At 43.6% G+C, this 27,109-nt stretch overlaps 1 protein-coding gene across 2 annotated transcripts in view; it reads right to left on the bottom strand.

Annotated features, from left to right (window-relative positions):
• SH3GL1 (SH3 domain containing GRB2 like 1, endophilin A2) overlaps positions 1–27,109 on the bottom strand; it is a 305,491-nt gene that overhangs the window by 265,339 nt on the left and 13,043 nt on the right. For both annotated transcript variants that reach the window (XM_040322538.1, XM_040322539.1), the window contains exon 2: positions 1,289–1,357. In XM_040322538.1, the coding sequence (XP_040178472.1) occupies positions 1,289–1,357 (69 nt within the window). The remainder of the gene's footprint in view (positions 1–1,288; positions 1,358–27,109) is intronic.

Here is a 27,109-nt window from a genome sequence, read left to right on the forward strand (position 1 = left end):
CACCCCTGGCTGTTAACCCCCCCCCCCTCCCTCCCTCTATCCTTTCCACTCCCTTACCCCCTTAGCCCCATTTTCTCTGCTGCGGGCCCTCCCTCCTCCCGTCCTGCCCCCCGCCATGATTTCGGGTGGGGTGGCGGGGGGTGGCCGGGGTTTGGGGACCTCGGTTGTTGGGGCGCGGGGGTCTCACTGGTGGCGGGTTTATGCGGCCCTGTGGGGACACGTTCTGTGATGTTTGTTGATTTGCCATGCAATACGTCTCTATGTGGTGAATGCGCAGGACCCCTGCCGTGCCCCCCCCCCATTGTGGTTCTGTTGATGATGTGTCCCCACCCCTCCCCCCTCCTGCCTTTTGTATGTTTCCTTTTAACATGTTTGTATTGATTTTCTCTTCGGCCATGTTGGGCTTAATAAAAACTTCATATTTGAAAAAAAAAAAAAAAATAATAAACTAAAAAAAAAAAAATTAAAAGCACCTCATCCCGCCGAGCTCGCGTGCGGAAGCGAACGTATACATGAGCAGCGCGCGCATATTAAAACAGTGTTCAAACCACACATGTGAGGTATCGCAGCGATTGGTAGAGCGAGAGCAATAATGCATTCTATGCATTAAGATAAACATAATTCTGTGTTCGGCATCCCCCCTCAATACTTATCTGAGGTCCCCTAGCTCCAGTGTTGTAGGAATGTCTCAGCCATCCGGGACTCCCCTCCTCATTGGTTGAGACAGCAGTACGACGCCATTTGTCCACACTGCTGTTAAAATCAGTCAACCAATGAGAGTAGAAAGGGGGCAGGCTACAGCTCGATTTCTGAATGGACACAGGGAGCTTTGACTCGGGGGGGCCCCCATAGCATGCTGCTTGCTGTAGGGGCACCCAACAGGAGGGAGGGGCCAGGAGAGCCGAAGAGGGACGCAAGAAGAGGAGGATCCAGGCTGCACAGGACAGGCAAGTATAACATGTTTGTTAAGTTTAATAAAAAAAAAATGGAGACTTTACAATCCACTTTAAAGGCCAGCAACAGACCGCTCGAATCTTGGTCGGTTCAGCGGGCAGGCTGAATGTACCCAAGTTGAGCGCTCAAATGAGTGGCTAGTATAGAAGCTGGCAAGAATCACTGTGGAAGCCGTCCACCGCCAGGAGAATAGAATGGCTCAGAGAAAGGGATTGCCCTGTCAACGCAGCCTGTGGTTGCAGGAAAGAAATTTCCTCCGTCTATTGCCAGCTTTGGGTTAGCTTAGCAGATGCTAGTTCCACCTTTAGACATTACAAGATCAGCAAATTAGTACCTTTTCCATGTCTTTAAAATCATCATCTAGCTTGGTCCCTTCCGCTCCTCCAACTTTTTCACTCACAAGCTGAAAGACAAAAAAAAAAAAAAAAAAAAAACTATATTACAATATATGTCTTGCATGCCATTCAATTTAAACCAATCTTAGCTTGTGTTCTTTTTAATAACTCAAAGGGTCAGTTCCATAAACTGCTGTATAGTACACATTATCAAACAAGAGATTTATCCCCAGGACATATTTCTATATCCTTACATATTTCTAGAGCGAATGCAAATGTTAACCCGTCAATACTGCAAATAAATTACACTAGATGACCTCCAAAGTCAAACCATAATGGCTTTGAGTCAATTTTATACATGTATAGTGTAGAAGTTTTTAATCTGATGGTTTTATCACATCTGTACTATACATATGCAAGACAAAAGGTCAATATGGGTTTGCTTAAGAGTGCACAGCAGAAGTTTTTGTTGGTGTTCCCAATTGAAACCTTAGATGGAGCATATGGAGGGGAAGAGAGAGAGCGAGGAGATAATTCACTGCTGTGGTGCTGTGGCCAATTAGCTTTTGTGTAAATGTCAGCTTGAGCCACATCTGTAAATGTGCTTTTTTTTTTGTTTTTTAACAAGAATTCAAAAACTCACATAAATACAGTAGATGAATATACAGAATATCATTATTTAATATTAACCCAACCAAAAGCCTACTTTTAGTAAAACAGGAGCTGGATTGTAGGTTAGATCAAACTATTTAACAGAATCAGAAATAGCTGTGCAGAGGGAATATAACTGGGACACAGAGAATTTGGTTGTGTGTGGATTTTTAAATTTTATATCTCAATCCATGGCAAAAAGTAAAAACGGACAAAAAAAAGGTGGTTCACCAAAAAGATTATTTCAAGCAGATATTTCGAGGGAGACAGGTAGAAAAAGAGGATCCAGCACTTGCCTACCTGGTCCAAAACGATCTAATTTCACAGATATCACAATTGAAAGATTCCCACTATCAATCTTTTCGTGTAAATTGGTAATAGAATTCACATGTTAAAGAGGAACTGCAGTCTGCTCACATAATTTGTAATAAAAACATCTTTGCCATTTTGAAGCTTCCCTCCAACCACTTTGCATATTATTCTATATATACTGTGATTCTGTACTTGCCAAATATGCTGCAGAAATCTCCCACCACTGAATCTGGCTGCAAACATTTTAACTGTGGGCAGCTAAAGTTGCTGCCTGTTCACTTCCTGGATTTACACAGACACACACACACACCTCCAGCCATGCAGCTCTCATTGGCGCTCTTATGACCCCCCCCCCCACCCCCCTTCCTGGAGAGAGAGAGAGAGAGAGAGAGAGAGAGAGAGAGAGAGAGAGAGAGAGAGAGAGAGAGAGAGAGAGAGAGAGAGAGAGAGAGAGAGAGAGAGAGAGAGAGAGAGAGAGAGAGAGAGAGAGAGAGAGAGCTGTGCATGATGTCATAAGCCTAAGCTTTTTACCACACAAGAAACAGGAAGTGGGATGTACAAGTTATTTACTGGCATAAAATAAAATGTTTAACTATCCAAAGTTAAAGGGGTTGTAAACCCTCGTGTTTTTTCACCTTAATGCGTCCTATGCATTAAGGTGAAAAAACTCTGTCACTGACCAGCCCCCCAGTTTAACTCACCTGAGCACGTTCGTTCCCATGCCAGAGACGCGCAAACCCTCTCCAATGACACGGGCGCCGGGTGGTGGGGCCATGTCCCGGCATTTTGTGTCCATGGACGCAAATGCTGGACTCAAGAGCACGCCCACACGGTAACCCCCAGAGAGAGAGCTACTCCTAAGGGGTTTTCCGATACGGGGGAGGAGCAGCGAGCGCCTTTGGGGGACCGCAGAAGATGACGATCAGGGCCACTGTGTAAAAAGAACTGTACAGTGGAGGCAAGTATGATTTTTTTTTTTTTTAAATAACAAACATAAGAAGAAGAGGGTTTACAACCCCTTTAAAACAACAAGGGAAGAAGATTTAATAGATTGAAAGTTGAAAAAAATGACTGAAGGTCCAATTTAACCACTAGAGCACCGGGCCATCGTCAAATGACGGCTCCACGGTGATTCTGAAAATTCAACAGGACGTCAATTGACGTCCTGTATTCTTGCGGCCACTGGGGGGCGCGCGCGCGCCCGGCGCGTCCCCGAGATGCCGATGCGCGTGCCTGGCGGTCGCGATGTCCGCCAGGCACTCGGAATCGGCGGCTACAGGGACAAGACGTGGAGCTCTGTGTGTAAACACAGAGCTCCACGTCCTGTCAGGGGAGAGAGGAGACCGATCTGTGTCTCTTGTACATAGGGACATAGATCGGTCACCTCCCCCAGTCACCCCCCTTCCCCCACAGTTAGAACACAATTTAGGTATACATATTAACCCCTCCCTCACCCCCTAGTGTTAACCCCTTGAATGCCAGTCACATTTATACAGTAATTAGTGCATATTTATCGCATTAATCGCTGTATAAATGTGAATGGCGCCAAAAACGTGTCAAAAGTGTCCGATGTGTTCGCCGCAATGTCACGGTGACAGTAAAAAAATCGCAAATCGCCGCCAATACTAGTAAAAAAATTAATAAAATAAAAATGCCATAAATCTATCAGCTATTTTGTAAACGCTCTAACTTTTGCGCAAACCAATCAATATATGATTATTGCGATTTTTTTTACCAAAAATATGTAGAAGAATACATATCGGCCTAAACTGAGGAAAAAAAACATTTTTTTTTTTAAAAAATTGTGATATTTATTAAATAAAAAAGTAAAAAATAGTGTTTTTTTTTTTTAAATTGTCACTCTTCTTTTGTTTATAGCGCAAAAAATAAAAACCGCAGAGGTGATCAAATACCACCAAAAGAAAGCTCTATTTGTGGGAACAAAATGATAAAAAAATAGTTTGGGTACAGTGTAGCACGACCGCGCAATTGTCATTCAAAGTGCGACAGTGCTGAAAGCTGAAAATTGGCTTGGGCAGGAAGGGGCGTAAGTGCCCGGTATGGAAGTGGTTAAAGTCCAACCCGGTTTTCTTTTTTTTTTTTTATTTAACTGGGCCCCAGCCGAGTAAAAAAAAAAAAAGCTCTTCAATCCATCTTTTTGAGGTGGTTCTGGAGCTGTGGATTGAAGTTGGGGATCCCTATTTGTTGGTTCAAAAAGCAGGTGTTGGTTTATAACCTGCATGTATGAGGGCAGTTGAGCCATGGAATGCCATCTAGGGGAACTGTAATGAGAGTTGCATCCAATTTTTTCTAAGATTTAAAGCCTGTGTACACCAATCTGGCAAGTTGGGTAGTAGTATGGTAACTGGGGGTCTGGGGAAACAAAACTCGACTCTCAATTTCAGTAGTGTTAGGAGGATAGACATAATTTCACACGCCAAAGACATGCTGGTAGCTTAATTGGCTCCTGTCTAAATGGGCCCTAGCATGTGTATGTATGAATGCGAGTTGGGGACCCCAATGCCTAGTACACAAAATTACATTATCGAACGAATGATTGTTTTTTTGTTTTTTGCACGCTAGTCTCATAGAAAATTAAGAGTTTATTAAGTTACAAAATTCTTGTATGACAGAATAAAAGTTCTGAAGTGATGTAATGTGGTGTACAGGGCAGTCTTTACCGCAGGGCAAATGGGGCAGGTGCCCTGGGCCCTGTCACTGTTGGGGGCTCAAAGCAACCCCCTTTGAAAAAAAAAAAAATGTTTTAATATATTTTTATTTTATTTTTTATTAAAGGGCCAATTTTTTTTATAGGTCTCGGGTCCCCAGGGGCCCGTAGTTCCCCAGGGCCCTGGATGACAACCCCCCCTTTTTTTTATAAAAATATATATATATATATATATATATATATATATATATATATATATATATATATATATATATATATATATATATATATATATATATATATATAATATAATATAATATAAATGTTATTATTAGTATTATTATTAAAGGACCCAGAGGTCCCCAGGGCCCCGGATGGCAACCCCCCTTTTTTTATAAAAAAAAATTTTTTACTTCTGTGTGATCCATAACCATGTCAGAGCACGGAACTCTCGGGATTCAGGCTGCACTCACACCTGTGCATTTGCCATGTGTTTCAGAAACGTGCTGCATTTAAGGTGCTGCGCTTGCAGGGCCTTTAGTCAAGGGCACCCCAAGTGCAGGTAGCAGATGCAAAAGCCCCAACATAACACGCACATAAAAAAACTAAAAACTAGGGTTGTCCAGATACCGATACCAGTATCGGTATCGGGACCGATACCGAGTATTTGCGCTAGTACTCGTACTCGCGCAAATACTCCCGATACCAAAATAGAATACTTTTTTTTTTTTTTTTTTTGTGACATCAAACACAAATTGGATGGCACCATTGGATGGCACTGATAGGTGGCACTGGCATTGATTGAATGGCACTCATAAATGGATGGCACTGATAGGTGGCACTGGCATTGATTGGGTGGCACTGATGAGATGCACTAATAAGCTGCCTCCCTGCACTGATGCACTAATGGGCACTGATCTGCACTGATAGGTGGCACTGGCTAGCTGCACTTTTGGGCACTGGCACCGATGAGCTGCACTGACAGTGATCACTCCTTCAATGATATGTAGTTTTCCAGTACCGTATGCTAAAAAACAGCCCCACACCATGATGTACCAGTTCTTCATAATTCTAAAGAAAATATCTTTGGTCTGTATTGTGGTTTGAAAACGGTCACATGACATTAAAAAAAAGTATCGGTATTCGGTATCGGCGACTACTTGAAAAAAAGTATCGGTACTTGTACTCGGTCCTAAAAAAGTGGTATCGGGACAACCCTACTAAAAACTGATACTCCGCAACCACGTTCATGGCAGGTTGTGCATTATAAAACAAAATGCATTATACCCGTGTAAGATATGGCTATCTGCCTCTGATATACTACTTACCAGACAGATATTTTTTTTTTAATAATAACCTCAAGCTAACAGAAGGCTAATGACACTAATGAGATGTTTGTAGCACAACGATTATATAATACAAATAAATAAAAAAAACAAAACAAAAAAAAAGATAATCGTGCGTGCACAGATATCCTCCTGCTGTTTTAGAAGCCTTCTGGGAATTGTAGGCAGAGGCGGGGCAGCACGTCAGGGCCAGGGACATTGGAGCTTTCTTGTGCTGGGAGATGGAACGGAGCCTGGAGCGCTCCGCTGGTGGCAGTGAATGACATTGGGCTGTACTGGTGGGCACTGATGTGAGGCACTGGTTGGCACTGATGAGGTGATGCACTGGTGATATGCGCTGGTGAGATGCACTGGTGGGCACGGATGAGGATATGCGCTGGTGAGATGCACTGGTGGGCACTGATGCACTGGTGATATGCGCTGGTGAGATGCACTGGTGGGCACTGATGAGGTGATGCACTGGTGATATGCGCTGGTGAGATGCACTGGTGGGCACTGAGGAGGTGATGCACTGGTGATATGCGCTGGTGAGATGCACTGGTGGGCAATGATGGGATGCACTGGTGCATTGGTGGGCACTGAGGTGGCACTGGTGGGCACTGATAGACACCAATGAGGTGGCCCTGATGGACACTGATAGGCTGCACTGGTGGGCACTAATGAGGTGGCACTGATGGGCTGCACTGATGTGGCACTATCAGGCTGCACTCCACCCTAAACAATTATCTCCTCTCCACCCTAGGTTTTTTGAGAGGAGGGGAAAAAAATAAAATAAAACAATCAGCCGCAAAAATCAGCAACACATATCGGCCATCGGCCGCCCCGATTTCCAAATATCGGCATCGGCCAGAGAAAAACCCATATCGGTCGACCTCTACCTGCGACATGTGTACTACTCATTGCATTACTCACAAAATCATTAAAATGAATTGTAATATGCAATTATAAATTACAAATAATAAAGACGGGTCAGTACATACCAGTATACAATTATAAAAAATAAAAAAAACAACACATGCAGTGCGATAAAAAATAAAAATATAGTGGGATTGTTTCCAGATCCAGATGACATTCTCTCACAGTCCCATGATTAGAAACAATAAAAAGAAAAAAGAAACAATTTGGGAGAGATAACCACTCTCCCAAATTAGGGGATTTTAAAAGTGGGAAGTGTCAAATGCTGTAAAAAGGCAAGCACGCTAAACACTGATGATTTTATGAAAATGTATCAAAATGTAATAATACTTATTAAAAACAATTCCAAAGATTAATATGGACCACAGTAGTTACAAAAGCAGGATAAATGACAGTATGCAGGTAGCCAACAAGTTTCGCACAAAGGTGCTTCGTCAGGGCCTTGCAACTTTTCTTTTGGATTATGTGGTCAATTCTGCTAATAACTGAGTTATATATGCCTGAACGCAGCCCAAGGAGCCCCAATAGCGAGGGGAGCAAAAATGCCAAGGCACTGACCAGTGGTAGTCAGATCCACTCGGTCAGACCATGTGCAGATATTAGAGCGAGTGGAGACCCCATGTATTGCGATATATTTACATGTGCAAAAAACGCACATGCTTGCAAAATTATTATTATATAATATGGGAAAACATACATAAATGAGACTATCACAGAAGGAATTCGTGGATATGTTGTCAGAGATATGATAAGTACTGGTAATTATTCTCCTTCAGTACTCATACCTAAAAAAGGCATACATGGTAAGATATACATATTGTAAAACAGCATGTCCCCTTTTGGGCACAATATGTTATAATGTAGGTGCCACTGTCTTTTACACCCTAGATCTCTCTCTAAATAAATACACAAAAGATATTAATACTTCCTGAAGAGCCAATCACAGCCAAACATATGTTGGAGCAGAGGATCCATCATTTCCGGGTCCATATTTCATACCCCACATCAGGCTTTGCCCTTTGGCGTGAGACATGGAATGCATGCCACCCCCAGGAATCAGCTGACTATCACACGCTGTTTACATCTAGTGCCAGGCCAGGCACTACAACATGTGAGTAACTTTCATTATTGCTGCCGTTTTTACTTTATTCAAAAATTTCTACACTGAGACTTTTATCCACGTCTCCTGTGGAATAATTTTTTACATTCTAGCCCCTTCCTGAGTGGACATTGGAGTGGATTTATGCTATTAGCGGAACCAATCTGGTGTTACCCAAAGTGTTTTTGACCGTCCTGTAAAAAGGGGTCCAACAGCTCTGGTGAATGGCCATCTTCATACTATGCACTCGTGGTGGAAAATCTAGACGTTTTATCTCAGAGCATTCCGTTTTGGTGTTAGGATTTATTCACTTATGTACTTTATGGTTGCTTATTTTTTCAATTATGTGCACATTTAAGTTTGATGCAGTGTTTTTTCTTTGTGCCAGTTTTTCACATGAACACGTGTAGCGCTTTATTCTTTACTTTATAAATTCTACAGTTTTGTGATTTGTTCACTTTAAAGGGGGCAGCTGTTGGTTTATATGCCCTTATCCCCACAAGGCACCATTTTTTTGGTATATATGTTTGCATTAAAATAATATGGTTTGTTTTCTTATTTTCTTGTGCCAAGAATGCATATTAGCGCACGGTCGGTTTTTTCTTGCGTCTCCAGGCACAGGTGTTTTTTTTTTTTTAGGATTCGGTTTGGTCACATCACAGGAAGTAATGGGGTGATGGGGGATGATGACGAGGGGATGGGGGGTATGGAGAGCTTAGACCAGGTAGAGAAGCCAGGTAACCCCCTAGATTTGTTCCTGAGGGGACGATCTGCCAGAGTTTATGCATTTAGAAGCGGGGCGTCTCCACCTCTAATGCTACCTCTTGCCTCCTCCTGGGGGAAGAATTTTGATATATTTGTTAATTATGATAAGGTTCCAAGTATAAGAGATACACCTTTTATATATATGTAGGCTATTGTACTTATGTTATGTCGTCTCTGAGATTTTAATGTCTTTAGTAATTTATGATGTATTTTATGGTGATGTATTGTGTTTTGTAACCCTCTGTTAAATTATTAAAAATAACTTAAAAGGCAAAAACAAAAAACAAAACAAAAAAAACATTTTAGCGTGTAATAATTTTTTTTTTATAGGAATGACTCAAACAACTAAGCAGTAAATTGCCCTACCGGCTTAGTGTACTCTTTGCTTTACTAGACTCACAGATAATATCCCTATCATTTTACTAAACTGACAAATGGTTGTCAGGAATGGGCACCCTGCATAAGTCCATAATGAACCTAAAATGACAGAAGAAATATATGTATGGATCAAAAGATAAATGGGTTCATGTGTGGACGCATCCGCAAGCAACTACTTGCATGCACGCCCCCTACTTGGCCATTAAGGTGCACCTGCCAAATCACACACCCAACACCATATGTGCAACCATCTACACATAAGTCAGGCCCAAATCTTGCTGATGCAAAACCCCATGTATCTCAAGGTCCTCAATGAGACCACCAGGGACTGGGGACCCTAGTGTAAATATCCAACAAGTCTCTCTTTTACATAATTTCTGGGATATTCGGAATCTCCACTTACTGCTTCAATACCAAAAGACCCTTGTGATTTTGCCTAAAATGTTGAGGTACTAAGTATTTGTTTTTCTCCTCATTATCATTATTACCACACTTTTGTTCCCCAAACCTGACTCTCAGGGGGCGTATGGTGCATCCCACATATAAGAGACCACATGGGCAGGTTAGCCCATATACAACATGAGATAAATTGTTTGATCTCATGCTTACAACCATCCGTACCTAGGACTTCTTTTTTGCAAGGCCACATGAACATGCAGGCTCTGCAATTTTTCACACTGCATCTATAGTTATCCCTCTGGTTGAAAATTGTAAATCAGGGGCCCATACACACATACTGGGTAGGAGTGAATTGCGAATTGTGCTGGGTGCAATATAGCTCCTAAGGCGTCTTGGTTTCCTAAACACAATTTCTGGTCTAAGGGCTAAACTTTGTCCCAGAACTGCTAGACTCCTGTGGTTCCAATAGGGAACCCTCCCCATATTGCGGCCAGTATTTCAAATAGGCCTCCTCCACAAAAACTCCTCCTTTCTCCAAAAACGTTTTCTTGAGGATTGCCCCATGCTCCTCATAATCCACCCTTCTCATACAAGTTCTTTTCAGTCCTACACAATTGACCAAATGGCACATGTTTAAAATCCACCTGGGATGGTGGTTACTGCCAACGTGCAGATAGAAATTACCGGCACTTGGCTTGAAATGGGTCTCATGCCGCGTACACACGATCATTTTTCATCATGAAAAAAACATTTTTCAAAAACGTCATTTAAAATGATCGTGTGTGGGCTACACATAATTTTTCAGGTTCTGAAAAAAAAAAAAAGAAAATCAAACATGCTGCATTTTTTAATGTCGTTTTAAACTATGTTGTTTTTCGGGTTGTAAAAAATTATCATGTGTGAGCTAAAACGACGAAAAAAGAAAGTTATGAGACGGGAGCACTCGTTCTGGTAAAACTACCGTTCATAATGGAGTAAGCACATTCATCACGCTGTAACAGACAGAAAAGTGTGAATCGTCTTTTGCTAACACGGAATCAGCTAAAGCAGCCCCAAGGCGAATGGAACTTCCCCTTTATAGTGCCGTTGTACGTCATCGCGCTTCGCTAGATCATTTTTTTAAAAACGATGGTGTGTAGGCAACGTCGTTTTAATGATGAAATTGGGAAAACGTCGTTTTTTGGACATGCTGAAAAACAATGTTTTTTTTTCCATGATGAAAAATGATCGTGTGTACGCGGCATTAGAGTATATATTCCCATCTGCCTCTGCTCGTAATTCCAAGTCCAAGGAGATTAGGCAATTAGCATCCACTACATGCGTGAATCCAATTTTGAAAGGATTTTTGTTGCAATATGCGACTAACCTACTTAGATCTTTATCTTAACACATCCCAGATGATCAAAATGTCATCTATATACCTGGTGTACAGGGTCAGATTTGCCCGGAATGGGTTGTTGGTCCATATGAACCGATCTTTCCAATATCCCATAAACAAATTTGCATAGCATGGGGCAAACCTGGCCCCCATAGCAGTGCCCCTACCTGTCTGTATAAATCCCCCAAGTAGGAAAAATAATTATGAGTGAGGGTGAATTGTATAGCATTTTCAGGAAGGTAGCCTGTACTGGATGTAAGTTGCTATTACTCAGGTAAGGTTCTACCGCCATCAACCCATATTGGTGTTTCATCGACGTGTAAAGGGATGTCACATCTAAACAGCTACTTGTATTGTGGGCACCAGGTGAAGGAGGAAAAGATGCCCAACATGTGCCCTGAGTCTTTGACGTAGGACAGAAGCGGAAGGACTAGTTACTGCAGGAAATCTATATAACACCCAAGTTTGCTGTTGATACTGTCTATACCAGCTACAATAGGTCTCCCAAGAGCGTTGACCGGATCTTTATGGATCTTGGGTATATTGTAAAAATGTGGGGTAAGTGGATGTTTTAGCAGGAATTGATATTCATTCTTAGAAAGTACCTGGTTCACAAATGCCTCATCATCTAACAATTCCTTGTATTCAGGAAAAAGATCTCAACGCCTCTGCCAGGTTTCCCTATTCTGTTTGTCCAGACCCCCCCCCCCCCCCTTTATCCACTTGTCCAACGATATGTTCATTGTTTCTTAGGTTTTTCATCACTGCCTCTAAAATGTCCCCGCAAACTTTTTTTTTTAACAGGAAACATTGTAACCAACGCTTCCTTCTAAGGGTCCTTTCACACAAGCGGATCCCGTGATGATCCGCCCTGTGAACACCCGCTTGCTCATCGGGGATCGCTCTGTTGATCCCCGCTGATCCGGCAGATGACAGGGCGGTCCCTAAACACTGTGCAGGGACTGCCCTGTCAGATCGCCGCTCTCCCCTATGGGGGGGATCGGATGAACACGGACCGCCTGTCTGTGTTCACCCGACACGCTCTGCAGATGGATGGAAAAATAGGATTTTCCTCCATCTGCAGAATCGGAGGATTGCGGACACTGATGAGATTGGGTGTCAGTGGATCCACTGACACCCGCTATTTCATAGGGATTAATGTATGTCACTTTTTCATCCGTACACGGATGGATGAAAAGGCGGACATAAGGTCTGCATGTCTGAAAGGGGCCTTAGAGCAAAGTGAAACTTCTTTAACCACTTAAAGTCCAAATCTTTTTCTGACACTTGTTTAAGTTAAAAATCAAAATTTTTTGCTTGTAAATTACTTGGAACCACCAAACATTATATATATTTTAGCAGAGACCCTAGGGAATAAAATGGCAATTGCTGCAATATTTTATGTCACACTGTATTTGCCCAGCAGTCGTTCAAATGCAATTTTTTGGGAATCTTAATTAATAATGAGAATCGTGATAGAATCGTCATCTATCTTCTAAGCAAAAAAATTGTGACTAATTTTAGCTAGAATCGCTCTACTCTCTATACAATCTACCCCCACCCCAGACAGAGCACACCTTCTCTTTTGGTTAACCCAGATTTACAACAATACATTCAGGACACGGCCCTGCCTAGGGTCTCCCCTTCAGACGTAGACAGTCTCGAACAACCTATCACTTCGTCTGACTTTTTATCCTCGATTAAAGGAATCAAGACTGGCAAAAGTCTGGGCCCGGACCGGTATATCTCCCTGTTTTTTTAAAACATTTGCGCACCAATTGGCCCCGATCATGGTGCAAGCCTTCGAGGAAGTGGATGAGCATTATCCCCTTTTTCCATCAATAATTTTTATTAGATTTAACACAAAGGTACAAAAGTATAAGATCGCTGAGAACTTATGCATCATGACAAATATTAATACAATTTTCAGGTAGCGTACAAGCATCTCCATCAGAAGGATATTGGTACAACAGAGATTATATTTACTGTACTCGCGGGCTCCTCCTCTCCAGAACCACCCTAATTGGGAGCACTTTTGTGGTCCTGGAGGCGAGCAGGCCACCGTCGCCAGAGCAGCTGGGGGTTCGTTCCCTTAGAAGAAACGCATTAACAACCTGTAGAAGTAGTTACAACAAAACAACGCAGAGCATCATCCCCTTTCACCACATATTCTCAATGCTCAGATAGTGGTATTGCCCAAACCCGAAAAAGATCAAACACAATGCAGCAACTACAGACCCATTTCACTATTGAACGTGGATCTCAAACTTTTTTTTTCCGAAAATCATAGCAAACCGCCTAGCCCCTCCCCTACCTTCCCTAGTCCATAGCGACCAAGTTGGCTTCGTCCCAGGTCGAAAACCCTGCATCTTATATCGTATGCTCGGCACCATATTACCCCCACATGCCTCTTAGTGTGTGACGCTGAGAAGGCCTTTGATAGAGTAAGCTGGCTCTTTCTACGAGCATCTCTACATCAAATAGGTCTAGGCCTGAAACTTTTAAACAAAATAATGTCACTTTACACCAGCCCATCAGCAAAGGTAATAGCCAATGGGGAATGTTCTGAGGCTTTCGAGATTAGGAGTGGTACAAGACAGGGATGCCCGTTGTCCCCATTACTGTTCGTGCTTACTGTCGAACACCTGGCCCAAGCCATTCGCATTAACGACAATTTTCACGGGATCCCCACCCCCTCAGCACATCGCAAAACTGTCGCTATATGCAGACGACTTGCTCCTTTATGTCACACAACCGCATACTAGTATCCCCGCCTTACTCCAAGAGTTCGACTGCTTCGGAGCACTCAACTTCAACATTACCAAAGCAGAAGCTCTAAATATCTCCCTCCCCCAACAACCGCATCCCTAGAGAAAATTTCCATTCTGTTGGCAATCACGCTCGATCAAATTCCTAGAAACAAAGATCCCCAGGACCCGCACGACATAAGCATTGAACTACAGTCCCTTGTTGACCAAAATTAGGCGCTTGCTTAAATCTTGGCATCATCTCAAACGCTCATGGTTTGGATGAATGAATGCCCTTAAGATGGATACTCTCCCTAAATGACTATATCTATTTCAAACTCTTCCCATCCTTCTCCCCAATGCCTTCTTTCATATGCTGCGTTCCCTAGCGGTCAAGTTCATCTGGCAATACCACCCCTCCAGACTTCAACATAAAATTCTGTGCGCTCCCAAAATACGAGGGGGCATAGGTCTCCCGGACTTCCAACTCTACCATTCCTCTGCAATATTCAAGACTTCTCGAATGGTTTCCCTATCCCTTAATCAAGAGCGCAATGACCCACTGCTGGACAGTTCGTCCGTCCAGCCACAGGCCAGTTTCGACCACAACCAGACATGAAAAACCCACCCCAGACTGACTATCCATGGCATCTCTAACACAGCATAGCAGGACTCTTTATCTCTCAGGACAGGTCCATAGACCACTTGCGACATTTCAGGACATGTGTAGTCTCTCTCAGACCCCTAAACACCCTCTTTCTCAGATATATAAAGACATACAATCCCATACCAATGACTCGCTTCCTAATTTTACGCAGAAGTGGTCCACAGATATAGGCACGGAGATATCTCCGGAGCAATGGTATACCTCATTCACACACAAATCGTCCATCTCCGGGTTCTCACAAGAAAAAAAAAAATACAAAATCTCGGTGGTACAGGGATCCAGTCACAGTGAATACAATGTACCCCAATACTCTGGACGCTTGCTGGCGATGTCACAGAGGACGAGGCTTTTACATTCACGTGTGGTGGGAGTGCGACTGAGTATGCCCATTCTGGGACAAGGTTTTTGGTATATATAATAATTTATATAATGTGTCTCTGGTGCCCTCTCCTGTAGTGGCTCTTTTATCCATATTACCAGGCCCCATTAAATCTCACAAGAAAAGCCTCCTCTGATTCTTTTTATCCGAAGCCCGCAATGTCATATCTCAACATTGGAAAACAGAAACCATCCCCCTATCACTGGATAGATAGACGTTCTCAACGACACTATGCTCATGCAAGAGATGCAGGCAAAGATAGGGGGTAAATGGCACAGCCACAAACAGTTATGGTATCTATGGCTTCACCACTCATCCTCGGACCTCTTCTCAATAGAATTTTCACTTGAGGCATAGGTCCTCGATTGAACTCAAATGGTTTTCAGACATAAAATTGCTGAGTTCCCTCCTCCCTCCATCCCCTGCCCTTCCGATTCAACTAGTCTTTGTTCCCATACTCCCTCTCATCCGACAATCAGCCTAAATGTTATCTGTTGCGGACAGTGTCCTAAGGAAAGTAGGCGCTGTGTTGCAGGTTATTGAATTGCTAAGAACTGTTTATAGCATTTATGTACATAATGTAATAATAATAATAATAATAATAATGTACAGCCATGGCCAAAAGTTTTGAGAATGACACAAATGCTACATTTTCACAAAGTCTGCTGCCTCAGTTTTTGAGATGGGAAATTGCATATACTCCAGAATGTTATGAAGAGTGATCAGACGAATTGCAATTAATTGCAAAGTTCCTCTTTGCCATGAAAATTAACTTAATCCCATAAAAAATATTTCCACTGCATTTGTGAAGAAGGCTTCAGGGTGCCCAAGAAAGTCCAGCAAGCGACAGGACCGTCTCCTAAAGAGGATTGAGCTGTGGGATCAGAGTGCCACCAGTGCAGATCTTGCTCAGGAATGGCAGCAGGCAGGTGTGAGCGCATCTGCACACACAGTGAGGCGAAGACTTTTGGAAGATGGCCTGGTGTCAAGAAAGGCAGCAAATAAGCCACTTCTCTCCCAAAAAAAACATCAGGGACAGATTGATCTTCTGCGGAAAATATGGTGAATAGACTGCCGAGGACGATGAAGCCTCTTTCCGATTGTTTGGGGCATCAGGAAAAAGGCTTGTCCAGAGAAGAAAAGGTGAGCGCTACCATCAGTCCCGTGTCATGCCAACAGTAAAGCATCCTGAGACCATTCATGTGTGGGGTTGCTTCTCATCCAAAGGGAGTGGGCTCACTCACAATTTTGCCCAAAAACACAGCCATGAAGAAAGAATGGTACCAAAACACCCTCCAACAGCAACTTCTTCCAACAATCCAACAACAGTTTGGTGAAGAACGATGCATTTTCCAGCACGATGGAGCACCGTGCCATAAGGCAAAAGTGATAACCAAGTGGCTTCGGGGACCAAAACGTTGACATTTTGGGTCCATGGCCTGGAAACTCCACAGATCGTAATCCCATTGAGAACTTGTGGTCAATCCTCAAGAGGCAGGTGGACAAACAAAAACCCACTAATTCTGACAAACTCCAAGAAGTGATTATGAAAGAATGGGTTGCTATCAGTCAGGAATTGGCCCAGAAGTTGATTGAGAGCATGCCCAGTCGAATTGCAGAGGTCCTGAAAAAGAAGGGCCAACACTGCAAATACTGACTCTGCATAAATGTCATGTAATTGTCGATAAAAGCCTTTGAAACGTATGAAGTGCGTGTAATTATATTTCACTACATCACAGAAACAACTGAAACAAAGATCTAAAAGCAGTTTAGCAGCAAACTTTGTGAAAACCAATATTTGTGTCAGTCTCAAAACTTTTGGCCACAACTGTACATTTGATTTAGGTTTGTAAAATGGGCGGATTGTGTGAACCGCTTTCCCCGCTGGCCCCCCCCCCCCATTTTTTTTATTTTCTCCATTCTGTATCCCCCCCTCCCCGTGCTCATGCTGTTAACTTTTTAAAAATAATAAAATATATATTCATATATTCAACCTTATTTTTACAGATTTTTTCAGCGCCTCGAAAACTACCTCATAAAATGTAGGGATGAAGTTCCCTTTTACCCAGTGGGGGAAGAAGGTGGAATTAGGTTTAAAGAAGGTGTGTATCATTTTATTTTTTTCTGTGCTGAATGCTTCGAGATCTCACTCTGGGTCTTTATCTTCACACGCCCCCTTCTCATAACAGACTTTCCAGAATAGAAAGAGCAGGGTCATTATCAGTATAGCTGGAATCTTGTTGTTCCTCTATGGAGAGAGCCATTTCAACAAAGGGTTATTTTTTTAGGGTAAAGTATCTTCTTATCTATTATCTATTTTTTCAGGTCTATAAATAATACAAATACATTAGGAGGATTTTTTGAGGAGAAATTGAGGCCTTTGCGCAACAAATCATGTTTCCGTAAAGAGCGAACTGGAAAGATTGTACATTTTAATAGTGGAGTTATCTCCTTCCTCTTTTTAGCATTCTTTACTCCTGTTTCCCCATCTTCTCCTCTCTTTTTCTAAGATTCCTCTGTAGGGCTAGACTGTTGTATGTGATTGCTGTGTGAATTGAAGTACCTGCAGCACCCTTCTCTAAATGAAAAATAAAGCACAGATGTTTTTTCTGCTGATCCTAGGGGTATTTGTGTTTGGGAGGGGGGGGGGTTCATGCCTCTAAACGCCCCTGTGGAGTTTAGAGGCAGGGGCATTTAAAGGCAGAAACAAAAACCCACAGCCGGTGCATCCAGAAGCAGCAGAGTAATGGGAGAAATAAATGCTTGATGCTGTTAAATGCATCTAAACGCAGCTAGGTGCACGTTAATTCATTCCAGTGGCCCGAATAAATATTCTGGCCAATTAAATGCTAAAGCTCTTGACATGCCTAAACACGTTACACAAGTTTACAAGCAGCAAGTTGTTTTTTTTTGCCAAAACGCTGCTGCCAGGAGGAAAGGAGTCTAGGAGAATTAGCCAAACGTCCAGTGTGCTGGAGGCCTAAAATCCAGCAGCTACAAGTACTATAGCTGTTGACTTAATAAACAGACATGCAGAAGCCCAGTAGTCTTCACCCAGGCTGGTTCTTTGCCTGTCTTTGGGTCCCCAGCTCCACCATCTTGACTGTAAAAGGCAGAAGGTTTTTTCATCTTAATGCATTCTATGTATTAACCACTTCCGGACTGACCACCACACACATAGTGCGGCAGGGCAACCTGGCTGCACAAAACTACATACCTGTAGGTCGGTTCGTGGTTGAGACACTGGGGGCGCACGCAAGCCTATCGGGAAGGGGGGAAATTAGTGCACGGGTTCACCCACGATCGCTCCCACAGAAGCAGAGCAGGGATCTGCCTATGTAAACAAAGCAGATCCCCATTCTGACAGGGGACAACACTGAGACTGGCTGTCCCTGGTAATCAGAAACAGCGATCTCTGTGTTGTCCCAGTGAGCCCATCCCCCACACAGCTACCACTTTGATCCCCCTATTGTTAACCCCTCCCTTGCCAGTGTCATTTAGACATTGATCAGTGCATTTTTCTTTAGCACCGATCACGGTATTGGTGCTAAAAATAGCAGATCGCCACCATTACCAGTAAAAAAATAAAAAATTGAAAAGTCCATAAAACTGTGCCCTATTTTGTAGCTGCTATAACATTTGCGCAAACCAATCAATATACGCTTATTGGGATTTTTTTACCAATAAACTGCAGAAGAAATCAGAAGAATAAACTGATCAATAAATTCGCTTTTTTTTAAAAAAAAAAATTTGGGGGATATTTATTATAGCAGAAAGTAAAAAGAAAATGTATTTTCTTTTAAAAATTGTCGCTCTATTTGTTTATACTGCAAAAAATAAAAACCACAGGAGGTGATCAAATACCACCAAAAGGGAGTATCTGTGAGGGGGCGTGGCCGGATGTAGGAGCGGTGCGAGTGCGAGCGGTGTGAGAATGGTGGAGTGAGCGAACGAGTCCCTCCACTCCATACCCTTCACCTATGCCCGAGATCATGCCGGCTATAACGTGCCTTGCTCGTGTCTCTTGCTGATACAAACCCTCATGCCCTTATCCTGTCAAGTCTGCCCGGTCTGCTACTACACTATCTATGCGCTATGTGCCATTCCCTCCAATGAAATCAGTGCATCGGGGGATCGCGTGTCCATCCCTGCTTACAGCTGCCTCGTCCGCCCGTCTAGGAGCCGGGTGTAGCAAACACTCATTGAGGAGCTGCGCAAAAAGAATGGATCTTACCTTGCGGTAGAAAGCGGGTCCCGCAGGTCGCCTCTTAGGAGCTCGGATGGTCATAGTGCAGCGGTGCGAGGATTGAGGGGGGTCGGAGCATAACAGAGCTGAGTGAGTGAACCCCAGTCGGAAGCTCCGTCTGAAGTCTCGTGAGACTGTAGCAAGACTGATCACAGCTACAGTCACAGTCAGTGCCAGACCTGTTAGCCCAATGAAGAGTACTCTGCTGCACCCTGCTGAGGAAAAGACAGACGGCAGAGAAACAGATCTGCAAGGAGACAACTCTCTCAGCAAAGAATTGGGTAAAAAAAAAAAGTTCCAGGTGTTACTTTGCTCTTCTTGCTTTTCCTGCTTATTTTGATTATTACTATTTTGCTCCCTATTTTTCTGTCCCTTGCATCTTGTGTCTAAATGAAATGAAATTGTTCCCCTTGAGAACTTGAAAACTTTCTAGCGACTATTATAAAACATTGCAGTAAACAACGTGGGGTAGAGGAGAACTTAACCCAGTGTGTGCTTAATGAGTACTCATTATTGTGAATAACGTTTTTTTTTTTTTTTGGCCACCTGGCGCTGGGATTTTTTTTTTTTTTTTTTTCCTTGTCCTCCTTCCCCCAGGACTGGTTTTGACTGACAAGACTGTGGCCCCGTGGTGGGGGAGGCTAGCCGCTTCCCGTATATATTTTTGCTATTATTAATATGTCCAAGGGGCAGGTGGGAGCCCTAACCACACGATCCGCAAAAAGCCAGGCAAATGCGTCAGCGCCATCAGCAATATCTGTAGCAGCTGCAGCAAAACTTGATCGCTTTGCTCGAACCTCTCTGTCTCCAGCGAAGGGGATCTATCAACAGTCAGCGCAAGCAGGACCCTCTACGGACAGGAGAAGTAAAGGTTCGACAATGACAAAACCAGCAGCAGTACCCTCTACGAAAACCGTGAGTACCAAAGGGTCTGGGGGAGGAAAAGACTACACAGTAATTGCTGCAACCAAACGCTGTAACAAAACCAGTTAATTTACCTAAAACAACCATGGCAGGTGGTACAACAGGAAGTGAGGGGGAACCCACATTGAAAGACCTCCTGTATGCCATAAATGCTTGCAAGGACTCAATCACTGGCCTAGAGACTCAGTTGAAAGGCATTAAGGAGGATTTATGTTCAATGGGGGACAAATTGAGTAAGACCATGGAAAGAACCACCATTCTAGAGGAAAGATTAAGTACAGTCGAGGATGATTTATTCCCGCTTAGGCAAGAAATCTCAGGGTTAAAGAAACAAATGGACATGCAGGGGGCCAAGATCGATGACTTGGAAAATAGAAATCGTAGGAATAACGTTCGAATTATCGGCAACCCGTCGAGGAGCAAGGGAGCTAAGCCCATTGTATTTCCCGAGGACTGGTTTAGGGAGACTTTTGGGGCCACAACTTTTTCACCCTTTTTCGGCATTGAACGTGCCCACCGGGTCCCCTTTAAACCACGCCTGCCAAGTGAGCGCCCTAGACCATTGCTTGTCAAAATGTTCAACTACACCGACAAAGTGACTCTGCTCCGAAATGCCAGAGAAAAAGGGGAGATTTTAGATAACGGGGTTAAAGTCTCACTGTATCAGGACTTCTCCCCCGATTTGCAGAGACGAATAGCTGATTGCATTCCAATCAAGCGAACTCTTCAAAAACATAAACTTCCTTATGCTCTGCTTTATCCAGCCAGCCTGCGAGTCTCTGCCATGGGTGGTACTTTCTTTTTTGACTCACCGGCAAGTACTGCGAAATGGCTCGAGGACAATAAGAAAGACATCTGAAAGACTTATGAACCCAAGGACTTTTTTTTTTTTTTGTCTCTTTGGGCCCTTTTTTTTTAGGCTCGGTTATTTATTGCACTTTTTAACACGTATACAAATTTAGCAAATACTGTAAAACAGTAATGAGCCGAATACTGGCTAGTTAAACCACAGGGAATCCCTTCCCTTACACAATAAATAAGCACTAAAACTGCACAAAATGGGAAGAAGAGAAAGTAAGAGGCACTGAATGGTAGTTAGAGGGAGGGGGTGGGGTGGGGGGGATGGAGGGTTGTATGGTTGTGATTCGTATAGGGAGGTATGGTAGTCTCATTAATGGTGAGTAGTATGGAGGCCACAGGTAGAGCCCCCAGGGGAGGCATAGGAGGGCCAAGGGTGGGAGGGTTGAGTAGAATGGGTAGGGATATGAGGGAGGGATCTATTGGGGGGGAGAGGGGGGGGGAAGGGCGGGGGAGGATCGGTTGGGTTACACACCACCACTAAATATTTGATGACACTATTAATATTTGCAATTTCTCTATTTTTTTTTTATTATTTTTCTTTTTTTAAGGTATGGCGAAGCGGGCAAATACTTTTTGTGGCTCTCCCCTTTTTTTTTTTTTTTTCCCCTTTCACTGCTTTGGTGATAGGAGAGTTGTATTATTTTCTAATTCTTGACAAAAAAAAGCACCTTGGGGAGTTTTTTATATAACCAGTATCTTATTCTTAGATGTCCGTGTTTCCCGTGGTTTTCTTCCTCAGCATATAGAATTTTGACTGTTGCTCAGGTTTTGGACCTTCTCCTTTTCTTTTTACTGCCGGGACTCTTTTTCTTTTTTTTTTTGTGTCCCCAAGACACAAATCGGGTAAAGGTCAATGGTTCATACATTTTATGATTGCACCATTTTTTTTTATCTCTCTTGATACAAGACAAGAGAGAATAATCGGGGGGTTAATGTCAAACTCAACTATAGTACATGGTAGATAATACGTTCTGTATAAAATCTCTGAACGTGCGTGGAATGAGGGACTCTTAAGAGAACGACTATTCTAGATATGCTGGGGGGGAGAGGTGTAGGCCTGCTCTGTCTGCAGGAGACGCACTTAACCGCAAAAACAGCCACACAGTTGAGCGGTCCAAAATTGCAGTCCACTTACCACTCCTCCTATTCCAGGGGAGTGAGTATACTGGTGGGGAGAGGATTGGTATTCTCCTGTAGAGAGAGCAGGATAGATGATCAGGGAAGGTTTATATTTTTATTCTGCTCAATTGAAAATAAATTATTTGTGATAGCCGGCGTTTATATTCCCCCCCTATTTAAATTCGAAGTCCTACACAAATTGATTGAGTTTACACTGGATAAACCAGGAATACCGATACTTATTATAGGAGATTTTAATGAAGCCTTAGATAGGATCCAGGATAGGTTCCTGTAGTGATCTTTTCCCGCCGGGAAACAGACCTAAAACAAAAGGAGAGGATCGATTAGCGCTATTTCTGGATGAAGTTGGATTATGTGATATTTGGCGTACGCGCTATCCGCCAATATTCCTGTTTTTCGAAGACTCACCACACTTTATCCAGAATAGACATGGCGTTGGGCAACGATGAGGCAGCAACACTAGTAACAAATATAGAATATGGCCCAAGAGGAGTCTCTGATCACTCACCGATCAAGTTGACAATAAAAGCTAGGGGTAAATGGTACCCCAGTGAATGGAAAATTAGCCTTTATTGGCTCGAGCTAATGAGTGAACACAGTATGGTGATGTCGGCTCTCAAAGAATTTTTACAAATAAATGTGGGAACTGCATCAGTGGGGGTGGTATGGGACACCCTAAAAGCCCACCTCCGAGGTCTCCTGATTCAAAAGATAGCAGGGATTAAGAGGAAGAACAGGGAGGGAGAGAGCGAGATAAGGAAGCAGTTGCTACAGGCAGAGAAGAGATACATTGAAGCCCCAACCTCTCACAGTTTAAAAGAGTGGTTAGAAAAACAACAGATATATAAAATGACTACATTAAAAAGAACAGAGGGAAAACGAATATTCCAGAAACAGAATCAGTTTGGAGAGGTAGAGCGAGTGGGGCGCCTATTATCTCTGCTTATTAGAACTAATTCCCCCCCTCCACTGTTACAGCAGTTAAGTTAGCAAGTGGGGAAATTTCCACCGATAAAACTGATATTAAACACCTTTAGAGAATTCTACGTATCCCTTTATAGCTCCAAGAGGAGGGAGGGGACCGAAGGACCGGGAATTTTTTTCCAGGGAATGTCTGTCCCGACCCTGTCGGAGGAAGATAACATTGATATGGAGGCGCCAATCACTCTAGGTGAATTAAAACAGGCAGTGGCGGGGATGTCAACTCAAAAGTCACCGGGCCCAGATGGGATGCCCTTAGAGATCTACAAAACATATGGGGATATTCTGCTACCAGAACTCCTCAAGACATTAAATTGGGCATCGACTCATGGAACACTCCCCACCTCTATGATAGAAGCCACCATTATTGTCTTACATAAGGAGGGGAAGGATCCAACTGAGGCCTCATCGTATCGCCCCATCTCACTCCTATGTACTGACGCCAAGATCTTGGCTAAAGTGTTAGCAACTCGTCTAAACCGGAATATCCAAGCGCTCATACATCCTGACCAATCTGGCTTTATCCCTAATAGGTCAACCAGTATTAATATCAGGAGACTGTTCCTGAATATGCAAATTCCAACAGAGGGGGTGGGTTCCAGAGCTGTTTTAGCCCTGGATGCTGCCAAGGCTTTTGACAGTCTGGAATGGGACTACCTATGGAAGGTCCTAGAGAAATTCGGGTTTGGCCCCAGGTTTATTAGTTGGGTGAAGTTGTTATATAACCAGCCAAGAGCAAAAATTAAAATCAACAACGAATTTTCAGAAATTTTCCAACTAGAGAGAGGAACTCGACAAGGTTGTCCCCTTTCCCCCCTTCTGTTCGCGCTGGCGATGGAACCATTAGCCATTAAAATCAGAAAATCAGAAGATATACAGGGGTTCCGCAGACAAACCATAGAGGATAAGATCGCACTGTTTGCGGACGACGTCCTTTTTTTTTTGGGAGACGTTGAAACCTCGTTAGAAAATGTGATCAAAACGGTGGGCGAGTTAGGGCTATGTTCCGGGTTGGTCATTAATTGGGAAAAGTCAGCACTACTGCCAATTGATCCCCTTGGTGTCCAGATACCTCACGGAATTCCTCAGTTAAAAGTAGTAGCTATGATGAAATATCTCGGGATATGGATCACGAGGGACATCAATAGCTTTGTCCCAAATAACTTGATTCCCCTCTTGTCCAAATGGGAACATAAAAGAGACATCTGGTGTAGACTACCATTATCCATAGCGGGGCGATGTAATCTAATAAAGATGCTATGGCATGTCCAAGGTGCAGAGCGACAGGCAATCTTATCCATATGCTATGGAAATGCCCAAAGCTATTCAGATACTGGGAGGAGGTGGTGGACATAATAAATAAAACTTTTAAAACTAATTTGGAAGTTGAGTCTAAGACATGCCTATTAGGCAGTGTTGAGGAGGATAGAGTGCCAGCTGGCGCCCTTGAGGTGGTGCTGAGATGCCTCTTCCAGGCAAGGAAGCTAATTGCGTGGAGGTGGCAGGCCCAGACTCCACCCACTGTCAAATCTTGGGTTGAAACCATTAACACAATGATCTGGAGCGAGAGAGTGACACTCACTAGACAGGGCAATTATAGAAAGTTTGTGAGGATGTGGAAACCTTGGCTAGACATAACAGGATGTTCTATATAAGAAGATGACAGTCGTCTTTCAAATCTAATATATATTTTAACCCACTATCGGGCATCCCTTCATGGGGAGGATTAATCTAATGAAGCATATTAACTTCAAAAACTGGTTCATGGTGTGATGGGAGGGAGGGTGGATGGGTGGGTGAGGGTTGGAGGGGTGGGGGGGGGGGGGGGTGGACACAAGGGAAGACAATTTGGAATTAAGAGGTTTCTTCACTTAATCATAATGATACAAAGGGAGGGGGAGGGGGAGGGGAAAAATGTATGGTTGTGTATGTATTATGTTAAGACTATGCACGTTGGTGTACTGCTTTTTGTATTTTATATATGCAAACAACAATAAAAAATGTTATAATTTAAAAAAAATACCACCAAAAGAAAGCTCTATTTGTGGCAAAGGAAAGACATACATTTTGTTTAGTTACAATGTGGCAAGACTGCGCAACTTCCGGTTAATTCTGCGCCGTGCCATATTGCAAAAAATGGCCTGGTCATTAATGGAGTGAATCCTTCCGGGGCTGAAATGGTTAAGATATAAAGCCTTCTATGTGTAGCAGCTGCTCCAGCACCCCCCAATACTTACATGAGCCCCATCTATGCCCAGCGATGTCCATGAATCCCTCGGCCATCCAGGACTCTCATCCCAGATTAACTGAGACACAGCAGCAGTGCCCCTGGCTCCCGTGGCTGTCAAAGTCAGTTAGCCAATCAGGGGGCGGGACTGAACGGCAGCATCTCGGTTTGAGTGCCCCCATAGCAAGCTGCTTGCTGTGGGGGCACTCAACAGGAGGAAGGGTCCAGGAGCAGCAAAGAGGAGAAGAGAAGGATTCAGGCTGCCCTGTTCAAAAAATAGTATAACATGTTTTTATTTTTTTTAAACAAGACCTTACAATCACTTTAAATCGTTTGTCTTATTTCTGTAAAAGGTACATTATGCTGGAGAATTTCTTCTTTTAAAAAATAGGATTTTTTGTACTCACCGTAAAATCCTTTTCTCTGTCATCCATGGACAGACACAGCTCCTTAAATCTTGACAAGTGGGTTATGTTCCTGTTCATAGGAGAGGACTAGGCAGAACATGTTTGTTAAAGTTACATGTTTTAAGATAACTGAGTTGAACAGCCCCGCCCAGGGGACGGTCCCTGCGGTCATAACCCCTCACCCTGCAGCATGCAGCTCAGTTCGTCAAAAAGCAGTACAAACAAAAAGGAGGGGTGGATGCTGTGTCCGTCGGATTTTACGGCGAGTACAAAAAATCAAATTTTTTCTTATCGTCCATGGACGCACACAGCTCCTTAAATCTTGACAAGTGGGACGTCCCCAAGCAGTGTCAGAAAAACGAGGGGTGGGAACAGCAATCAAAATCCAACTTCACCCCAAACAAACAGAGCTCCTCAAACAGCCGCCTGCAAAACCATGCGGCCGAAGGAAGCATCTGAAGATGCACTCGCATCAACCTTGTAAAATTTGGAAAACAGACGCTTGATGTCGGAAAGCCCAGGAAGCACCAATTGCCCTGGTCGAATGCGCTGTGACAGGGAAAGGAGGTGCCCGCCCAGGGCTCGAGTCCTGTGGGAATGGCGTCCCTGCACTTTTTTCACAGCATGTGCCGCCACGATCTGAGGTACTGAACTGGGTGCACTGAAGGGGGGCGTCTGCACTGATCGGGGGGGGGTGCACTGAAGGGGGGCGTCTGCACTGTATGGGGGGGGGTCTGCACTGTACGAGGGGCTACACTGAAGGGGGGGTTTCTGCACTGTACTTTCACTGATGCATTGGTGACCAGTGGAAGTTTATTAACCCCTTTGTGCTGCATTAGTGACACCAGTGTCAGTGTTTATTACCCCTATTTGGTGCAGTATGAAAGGGTTCATAAACACTGGCACTGGTGTCACTAATGTAGCACAAAGGGGTTAATTACCTGCCACTGGTCACTAATGCATCAGTGGCCAGTGGTGTATTTGATACTACCCACACCATACACTCCACACCCCTCATCTACATACCACCCACCCCCATCATTTAAAAAAAAAATTGGTAGGGGAGTGGATCTTGAGTGGGAGTGCCCACACTATTTCCCCCAGGACTTGACCCCTGTGCCCGCCCCTTAAGGGTGTAGGCCTGGATGACGGTCTGCTTGATCCAACAAGAAATGGTGGCCGGCAAAACCGCCAGGCCCTTTTGTGGACCAAATACCACCACAAACAGTGAGTCCGACCTCCAGAACGGAACCGTAGCAAACAGGTACACCCGCAGAGCATGTACCACGTCCAAGGTATGTAGCGCAGCCTCTTTGGGATGCGATGGTCG

This window comes from Rana temporaria, chromosome 1, assembly GCF_905171775.1.
Source record: "Rana temporaria chromosome 1, aRanTem1.1, whole genome shotgun sequence".
Classification (NCBI taxonomy): domain Eukaryota; kingdom Metazoa; phylum Chordata; class Amphibia; order Anura; family Ranidae; genus Rana; species Rana temporaria.